At 39.6% G+C, this 10137-nt stretch overlaps 1 protein-coding gene and 1 long non-coding RNA gene across 2 annotated transcripts in view; both read right to left on the bottom strand.

The window, feature by feature from the left end:
• LOC128845072 (uncharacterized) overlaps positions 1-10137 on the bottom strand; it is a 127343-nt gene that overhangs the window by 13977 nt on the left and 103229 nt on the right. The window lies entirely within an intron of this gene.
• The window catches only part of FIGN (fidgetin, microtubule severing factor), a 39451-nt gene continuing 34195 nt past the window's right edge, over positions 4882-10137 (bottom strand). The window contains exon 2 of the mRNA XM_054043282.1: positions 4882-8902. Within this exon, the coding sequence (XP_053899257.1) occupies positions 6657-8894 (2238 nt within the window). The 5' untranslated portion in view covers positions 8895-8902 and the 3' untranslated portion in view covers positions 4882-6656. The remainder of the gene's footprint in view (positions 8903-10137) is intronic.

The following is a 10137-nucleotide window of genomic DNA, read 5'->3' as shown; positions in this document are numbered from 1 at the left end:
CAATTTAAGCAAATAAAATCAATATGGCCAGGAAAGAAAAGTGCACAGAAATTTTAATTAGTTGTGGTTTTTTAAATTTTTGTCTCAGACAAGTATTATTAGCTGACAAGAAATATGGCGTCCCTCACCTACTACAGTAAACAAACAAAAAGAAAATCCCCACCTCTTAATCACTACTAGACAGCCTCTAGACAATACACTCCTGCAAGGAACTGCAAGTGAAAGGATTGGATGCCACTTTGTTAATAGAACTTAAAGAACAGATTGTCAGGCATACCAGGATTTTCAGATGTATTTCTGAATTCACATCTGTGGGAGTTGTGGATTGTCACAGTTCATTTGCTTTTGTAAAATATCCACAATTTGCTGACAAGCAACTTCAAAAGTCCATTCATCGATTGGATGGTGGACTCTTTTCAGCATTTTTTTAATGTGTTCTTTTCCTACAGTAATGTAGAGCTGTTGAAAAAGAAAGAGAGAGACAGAGAGAGAGAGAGGACTGATGCGAAAATAAATATTAAAATATAAAATACTTCATACAAAGTAATCCAATGTGCCATTAGTTGTACAATATTTCAAAAAGCAAATACATGTTTATAAAGCAGAATCAGCAATATAAATACTTTTGATTACAGAACTTGTGAGCACCTTGACTCCATATGTGTTAAATCCTTTGGGAAGTGCCTTTTTTGTTTTTTTGGTTTATGTTAAAACCTTGCACAGACTCTTACAATAACAGTTTGTTTTCATTAATTATACAGGGAGTCACAGAATTACAGTGTGAGACATTTTACATCACTGAAGACTGCAGATAAAAATAATTCTAAGTACTATAATTTGTTTTAAAATTTAAGAGCCGAGTACTGTACCTCAGTCAATAGAACAGGTTATTATAAAAAAAAAAAAAAAAAAAAAAAAAAAAAAAAGTAGCCAGATTGCCAATGCAAAAGAATGCTTGAAACAGCTAAAATTTCTCATAGAAAGGTACAGCCAAATAAAGCTGCATTTTCTTATAGCATGCCAAAAATGGGACCTTGATGAAGACCTACACAGTGCATAATTTCCTTTAAAGTTCCTTTAAGCAGTCTTGTGTTATGAGTACAATTAAAAGTCCATCAGTATCCCAAGTACTCGTGCATTATCTACCCTGCCACACTTCGCTAATACGTCTTATCATTTAGGGTGTTAATACTGTTCAGTGTAAAGACAGTCTTTCTGAGGTAGACTGTTCAGGTTCAAGGACAAGTCTTTTTCTTACGAAATGCATGACATTCAAAAAAAGACAACAAATAAATACTACATGTACAATATGTAGCAATGAGGTAGCAATGGTTTTAAAGAACAAAGGTCTGAATACACATCTGATGAAAAAAATATTTTTTAAAAAGCAAATGAAAAGTTTCTAGTGACTGTATATAAATCACAAGTACAAACAACAAAACAGAAAATAGAAAAAAAAAACTCCACAAAGTTTAGGTTTGGAAATAATCTTTTTCTTCTTTTTTTTCTATTATAAGACAACAAGAAGGAATGAATTTGCTCCCAACCTTGGTGTAGTACAGAAGCATTTTATAAATATTTAACATTCTATAGGCCTGATTCATATATTCTCACACAACTCTGTGGCAAGGCTGACCCACACTGCCGACATTCTACATATCACCGAGACAGGGAGGTGAAATTTTCCTGCTTTCAGTCTAATTGTCTTTGACAATTGCAGTGCCTAGTGCTACACTGCTTGTGTTGTATTTAAAAACAGGGGAAAGAGTAGAGACTTGTTCATTAAAGATGCAGTATCCCTGGTTCACAAAAATGCATCTGGCAGGTTCAAAATCGAATGTCAACCAAAGGTCTTTGCTGAGTATGAGCTTCAGTTCATGTATTGGTTAGTCACCAGTACAGCTGGGGTTTTTTTGTTTGTTTTTTGAATTTTGAAATACTAATAGCGCCATGGTTATGAATGTGTTTCACATAATTCTGCAGGCAATTAAACAAAAAGAAAGTTTTTACTTCTCAAAGGAAAGAGACAAAAATATTACTTGGACTTGGTGTGTATGTACATATAAATATTATATACACATATGCACACATACAAAATGAAAAGGAGTTAGTGCTGTAAATAGAATGTATGTTAGCTTGCAGATCTGATGATGAAAACCAACAGACACAGCTTATACATTTTGGAGTTCACTTCTCTCCTGGGTGAAAATCAGGAGTAAACTCTACTGAAGTCATTGGGGTTATAGCAATTTCACACTGGTGTAAGTGAAAGGAGAATTTTAGAAGTTTATTTCAGTGGCCTCATTTTACAATGACATGTATCCTTTAATTTTATAAAATATATGCTAGCTGATGATATACTGGTTAAGAAGAAACACATGGGCTTATACCTAGAGCTGAATGTATTTTCAGACAGTGGAAACCCTGTATGGATTCCAAAGTTTGCTTTTGACATGTAAATATATTGAAGTTTACAAAACAGCTACTGGAATAATTTGGAGTTTTACACTACATTATTTTCTTTTGAAAACTGCATAGCAAAGTACTATGCAAACCCCCATGTACTATTTTACAGAGCGTAGCCTCTGGGCAGCTGGCATCGCTTGCCCAGACACTGTTTGGCCTATGTAGTTTAGTGGAATGGTTTATTTTTTCCTTCATGGATTTGAAACACACAAGAAAACATGTTGTCCCTTCTATCTGCAGTTGAGTGGAATACAAACTAATAGATAAATATTCTGTGTGAAAGAAAATAGCCTTAAAGTAAACTGCCTTCACATTCCATTGATCAGCTCAGTCAGCAAACTTTTCAATATTGTCACTAATGTTCTAAATATTTTGGAGAGAGGCATGCCAGAAGTGTAGAGTATTTCCATTTGTCTCTCACATAAGGTCATTATAAAAAAACCCTTGAATTGATATTGATCCTTCAGCTTGCAGAAATATTCATCCACTTTATTTTGTTGTTGTTGCTATTAGAATTGTTACTGCAGCGGCAGAGAAGTGCATAAGCTGATGTAAAATGGTCTTCTCAGTTATCAATACTACAAGCAGACATGATGGGCAAAGTTCTATGCCGATAGGCTGACATACCTGTCATTCATTAATTATCTTACCCCAAATTCCCTAAAATCCAAGAAAGCCCCAGTACTTTTATGTCTGGCTGCTATTTTCTTATGCACTTCAGTAGCTCCATCACCACCCACCACCAGCTATGACCAATTGCAACAGACAGCAAACAGCTTCCTGCAAAAGCTTTCAAAAACTAGCAAATATTGCAGCCTGAGGAAGTTGATTGTCTTCCCCGCCCAAAAATGATCTTAACCTTTGTGACATATCCAAGTTCCTGAGAGCTCAAGCCCTGGGGATTGCTTCATTCCTGCTGGGACCCTCAGGGCTGGAAGTCTGCCTACAGGGGATCAGAGCCACACAAGGCGTGCACAACCCTATTTAACCAGAGGGGCCTAGAAATCGCCAGTTCAGCCCTAAATTTTGTCAAGGGAGAAGATGTAGCCTGAACACACTGGAGAAGGGCTGGCTGAGTGTAATTTCCAAGGAACTCCCCCTGACAGAGCTCTGACCATGTTTTAAAGTTGCCCTGTCTAAGCAACAGACGGTCCTGTGGCACCTTTAAGACTAACAGAAGTATTGGAGCATAAGCTTTCGTGGGTGAATGCCCACTTCATCAGACGCAAGTCTCTCTAACAAGACTTCCAAGGAAGGGCAGAGTTGCAAGAAAAACTACCCTTTCTTGGGAGAAGGGTGAATCCACTCACCTCCTAGTCCCAGGTGCAGCCGCTAGACGTGGGGTGAAATTTCCAGCCTTCCGTACCTGCAGGGTTGAATCAAGCCCCTGGAATCTGAGCTTGTGGCATTCACATCTTCCCATTGTCTTTTCTGCCTGCCTGTCATGTTCATTAAGATACATTTCAGCAGTCAGTTTCTCAAGAGTGTATTTTTTATAGATAATGATTTAAAGCTGGAAGCCAAAATGAGTATCTATAATTTCATTTAATTGTGTTTTAGGTAAAAGGTGGGGGAAAATACACTCGTGCAGTCCAGAATTTGGCATTACTTTTACTAGTCACAAAAAACTGTTAATATTAGGGATTTATCAGAAGTGGTTTAAACAAGAGTTGGTTTGTCAAAAGTTGCCTGAACCTTTCAGATGAGCACAGCTTGACGGCAAACATGAAATATAATGTCTAAGACAGAAAATGGGTCAGCAACCCGCAATAGTAAAACTTGTCAGTGAGATCAATATGAACCTACAGCTAATGGGGATATCAGAATTTACCAACATTAAGGAAGGTAAAATGGCAGAAGAGGGGTCAGAAGAATGATTGTGTATGTTAGTCACTTGTTGAAAAAGCAGGTGGTGTATTTAAGTCTTTCTGTATCCTTAATGAAAGGCACTGTTTTAAAAATGGTACTTTCATGTTTAAAACATAAACTTTAGATTGACAATGTTTGCCAGGAATTCTTCTTAAATTAAATTTTGGTTTATTTGCTCTGGTTTATCTATATATTAAAAGAAAGGTAAAGGAAAGCAGTAATCAAGAATCAAATTCCCAGTGATATCATGAAATCCCTCATTAGCTTTCTAAATGCTAAAAGTTTCAATTGATTTAATGTAAAGAATGAGATTGTATAATTTTTTTTTTTGTTTAAAGAAGACAAACATGATCTGGTAACAGATTGGTATCTCTCTTCTTGGGGCTTTTCAGTGCATTTATTTAATGTTTTTGAATGTACATTACTTAACAGAAACATTAAATGCCAGTGCTTTGCAACAGTTTTGTTACTGTCTCTTTAAAGTAAAACAAAACAAAAAAATACATTCCAAAAAAAAAAAAAAAAAAAAAAAAAAACCAAGGCTGTTCTGCTCATGCAGTGGCAGAGGCAGCTGCAGCATACTCTGCTCCTGTTCAGAGACATTACCCAACATCAGTCAGCTGTCATGAAAAGAGTTGCACATAAAGCATTAAAGGATAAAAAGAAAGACACTGTGGGGCGGGGGAAGAATTGAGCAAAATGCCACACATGCCAGCTAGTCTTTCCAGAAGGAAGACTCTGTAGTATGTGTAGTGGGGGGAGGAGAGAAAGGAGAGCGTGTAAGGTACAGAGAGAAACTTGACTTGAGGGAAAACAGCAGCTCTCTGAAACTCGTTGAGCAGGTTAGCATTCCTAATGAAATCTGACTTTATTTTTTTTTTTTTTTGCCCTATTTCTTACTTTACTTTTCAAGAGAAATGTAACAAAACTGAGGTAGAAATAATGGTGGGCACAATCCAGCCTGGAAGATTTCTAACAGATACTAAATGAAGTTTCCAGTAAGGATAATGGAGCCATATGTATACAATAAAAACTAAACTTTACAGTTTGCGAGGGGAAAAAATGTACTTTGAGGGTTCAGTTTTGCTTTGTTATTTGTATTGTTTGGTCACAGTCTACTGCATTGCTATGAACAGCCCTGCAACTGAGCTTGCCAGTGACCTACAATGGTTCCATTCCCTGCAGCCTTACCGAAATAAGCACAAAACTACAACTAAAACCAAGAAATAAAAGGCCAGCAGTCATAGTTTAAGGGAATTTGTTTCTCGGAGTTCTACCAAATCTCATGTTTAACTGTTCCAGATGCTAATATAAACTGATTAAGTGTCTCTCTTTTCATCTGTGCACCTTCTAAAGACAGTATCGCATAATTATCAAGGAGCAAGATACTAAATACTCTTCCAGTTTACTGACATGAAGAGAATTATTCTGCTCTGGTCTGATCCCCAAAATTGGCAAAAGACCCATTTCTTAACACTGGGAAATCCTTCTGTTTCTACTTTAAAATTGTAAAGATTCAGTCATATCACACTTCAGTATTTTCCTGGATACATTCAAAGTAATTTCCTTGCCATTTTCCAATTGTTGAGGTAAACATACATATTTAATATAAAGTAACATTGAAGCCTAGCCTATAACTCTCAGCAGTACATAGTGCTTTCAACACATTCCTTTGAGGTACTGTACAAATCACAATCACTTTCCTGAGTTTTTGCAGACAGAACATTAAAAGAAATGAACTGCAGAAATTAAGGTCCAGATTACCGTTACCCTGTTTTACCTGTTCTTAGTTTAATACTGCAGAACAGACAGGATTGAGGAATACTGTTGCTCTTAGAATAGCAAAAATCTGGTTCTCTGTCGCAACACAACCGTTCATCTCTTTAGTCCAATAATGTTTGAAGTTAAAGCTCTTTATATTAGCACATGCCACCAATGTAATTGTGAGGCAAACAAAAAATAAAGCACCACTTCAGGCACTTGACAGCAACTAAATCTCAAGAACAGCAGAATGGAATCAACACACAGGGTTCATGTCCTTCTGAAATCAACCCACTTGCACCTTGCTCCTTGGTGAGTGTTGTCTAGCTTGAACAGAACTGAGCATCAACATACGCTTTCTGTCATGTGTGGTTTTTCAGATCAACAGCTCTTGTTTGATGCACTTTTCCTTCAAGTCTACCCTGACTCTTTAGATGCAAGGTAATTGTAATCTTCCCAGTACCCTTTGCAATTTTAACACTACTGAAAAGGGGTTCTATACCCTATGTAGCAGGTTGTGTGTGTGCCAACATTCATTTCAATTTTTTTTTTAAGAAGTATCACTGACTGCAACCAAACATTTTGTTCCATTCAACATATGTATCAAGCTCTTTTTGAGATATGCTAGGCTGTATCTTGCAGAAAGCATTTTCAAAGTCTTGATATGTAACTGGCCGCAGCTGGCTGGGTATAATGGCTGAAAGGTCTGTGGCTGGCATGGCATGGAGGGGGCCTACCACTGCTTCCTGACACAAATGAGCCACGTCCAGTCCAGAAAAGCCTTCTGTGCGCTGGACAAGCAGTGCAACCTCCTTGTCATTGAGACAGTAATTGTGCTGTGAGAGCAGTTGTACTATTATCTGGTGCCGCGCTGTGCTGTCAGGAAGTGGGATTAAAAGTCGTTTCATGAAGTACCTTCGAAGAGATTCATCTATTTCTTCTGGTTTACTTGTGGAGCAAATTACTACTATTTGGTCCTCAGCAGAAGTCAGAACAGTGTCCAGCTGCATAAGGAACTCGGTTCTCATTCGACTTACTGGACTGTGTTCTTCACTCACTTGAGATGAAAGAAGCATATCAATGTCACTAACAAAAATCACTGAAGGCTGGCGACACCTTGCCACGAGGAAGGAAGCGTGAACAATTTTTTCTCCTTCCCCTAACCACTTTGTGACAAGCCCAGAGCCAGTGATTTTGAAAAACGTGGCTCCTAGCTGACTAGCTATACATCTACCCATTAATGTTTTGCCTGTTCCCCGAGGTCCAAATAAAAGGATGCTCCGAGGTAGAGCAGTCAGTCCATTGAATGCATCTGACCTCAACACTGGCCATAAAACCTCCTCTTTAATGACAGCCTTTACCAAATCTAGGCCAGCAATGTCATTCCAGTCCACAGGAGGTCCTTGGTTGATAATCTCATTGGTTACAAGGTCAATGAGGTGTGTGTCAGTATTCTTCAGTTGCTCGTCCACAGAGTGGTTGGATGAGGTAGCTGCACGAAGTCCCGGGCCTTGCATTGGGTGAGGGAGGAGCTGCCGGTGCTCATCCCCATGGTCGTTCATTACTGGGGAGGTGTACTTCCCAAAAGATTCACTTGTTCTTGATCCCAATGAATTTTTTGCAGTACTATAGGAAGGGGGTGTCAGAGCCCTGCTGGACTGACTGCTGAATTTCCTTTGCTGCTCAGAGGACATTAGCTGCTTTGTTGGCTTAAATGCTAAGGATGATGTTTCAGCACTTCTGTCAAAGCCATTCCCCCTGTTTGCATTTGAAATGCTGTTGTCGGGCATTCTATACATGGGACTCTGTGTAGATCTCTGTTGGCCATAGCTGTAATTTCCATAACTGGAGTCCATTTCTCCTTGCCCTGCCATATAGAAAGCTTTCCTTTTGAGAGAACTTGCAGAACTGTTTGTCAGAGCCGATGGTGCAATGGGCGTCAAACCGTGACTCTGGTAGGTGTAGCCAGGTACAGTGGTAGGGGGGAGAGGAGTAGGAGCAGGAATTCCTGAAGGCAGGTATGCTGAGGGAGGTGGGGCACCACCAGGGCTGTACCCAGGCCCAACAGCAGTTTGAGGAGGATAACTAGCAGATGGGTAGCTATAACTGGAGAGGTTAGAAGTCCCATTGTAGCCTGGGACTAGGGCTGGTGGCGGCGGTGGTGGTGGCTGTAAGAGGCCAGAGCTATGCAAAGGGGATGGATGAGGTGATGGAAGTGCAGGTGCTGGCTGGCCACTGTAACTAGTATGTAAATAAGATCCATTGTATCCTGTGGCATATTCCTGAGATGGGAGCCCCGAATGAAGACTAGGTACTGTATGACTTCCGCAGGTACTACTAGAATAACTAGGTTCTGTCAGGTTACTGGCCACCCCAGGTGAGCTCCCTATACTGGCAGAGACATCTGCTGGAGGGAGGGCTGCACTTACTCCAGCTTTGCTGGCAGTAATAACGTCCGGGACACAGTTCATAGGATAAACACTCTCTGAGTTCAAAGAAGGCTGCCAGGGTTCATTTTCATTCTTCCGACCATTCACCAGTGCTGACGGAGCTTCAGAATAGTTACTAAGGATGGGTCGGTCGGCTGGGCCTTCTAAAATACCAGAATACTTTTCTGCATATTTTTTCAATAGATTAGAGGCAGTCAGAGCAGAGATGTCATCATTGGCCCAGGCATACTGGTAGGTGCGCTGCAGATGTCCACGGTATGCTTCCACCTTGTGAGCAGGAGACCGGGTAGTCGAAGTGATATCAAAGTGCTGTTCTGGCCACTGGGCATGCTCCGGCGTCCACTGCATCTTCAAGCCTAGGGTGGGGGGAAAACACAATTAACAGTGGTCTGAGCCATTTTCAGATGCTCTGAAAATGAATTTTTAACAGTATCTGTTTACATTTTTTTAGTTACCTGCATAGTGACAACTGTATTTATACTATAGATTAAAAACAATAAAATCACACTACGCATGCAATTGAATGTCTTTGTAATACACTATCAATAGTCAGATTTGTTTAATATAGACACACACACAGAGCCATACTTTTGCTAATTTAGATGGGGGGGGGGATATTTATTTTCTTAAAGCCAGATTACTTAAAGTAATTAAACAAGACCCAATACATTTTAAGTACCCAGAGTGTGGATTTTTGTTGTTAACAAGAAGATACCAAACTGTTCTGTCTTCTCTTATCACAGTTTCAGTTTTATATTTTAACCAATATAAAAATATGAGACACAGCTGACAGATCACATCTAGGATACCTCTCTTATTTGGTACTGAACACCTAGTTAGCACAGTATAATGCACCCTGCGCAGAACAATATGACACAGACATAGCAGGTCATTCCATAATCCAACTCTCATCTAAAGTGTTCCACGACAGTTTCAAATCTGCTTCGTGGAGTGCAGCAAAGCAATCTCCCAGGCAGCGCTCTGTCGCTTTCATCACACAAAGCTTACAACTCGGTATGAATTACAACTGGCTCCTTTCTGCCTCTCAGTTCTGTTGTTGAGGCTCTGGGAAAAAAAAAACAAGCATCACTTGTCTGTCGGTCTCCTTGCCTGTTTTTTCTTTTTTTCCCCCCTCAGAGCCTCCAGGGTACCGAAAAAAGAAAAGAAATGCAGTCTAGCCCCTAAAAGTTCTGTGACACACACTGCTGGCTATCAGCCCTGTCACTACAGTAAACTAAGTAACAAAATGTGACGGTATGACTATCCCTTTAAAGCAATTAATCTTGCAAATAATGGGATGATTTTTTTAATCCAACATACGCACTAAGAGCAATTTATAAGTATTATAATAACCCCTCCAACTCTTACCTGTGCATGGTAGACCGTTCCTGATTTTTGTACAGCTGTATCAAATAGGCCTCCTTAATCTCTCTCGTATTACCAAAAGTGATTTTTGCAAACAGTCTTGCGCCCTCTGGCACAGATTCCCTGATAAGGAGGAGGCCTACTCTAAATGAAGCATCTGTGGCACTAGCTCCCTCCTGAATCACTGTGGTCTATTTTGACAGCTTCTACCCCCTCCTGTTTTTCC

The sequence above is a fragment of the Malaclemys terrapin genome, chromosome 11 (genome assembly GCF_027887155.1).
Source record: "Malaclemys terrapin pileata isolate rMalTer1 chromosome 11, rMalTer1.hap1, whole genome shotgun sequence".
In the NCBI taxonomy this organism is placed as follows: domain Eukaryota; kingdom Metazoa; phylum Chordata; order Testudines; family Emydidae; genus Malaclemys; species Malaclemys terrapin.
This window is presented reverse-complemented; position numbering and strand designations above follow the sequence as displayed.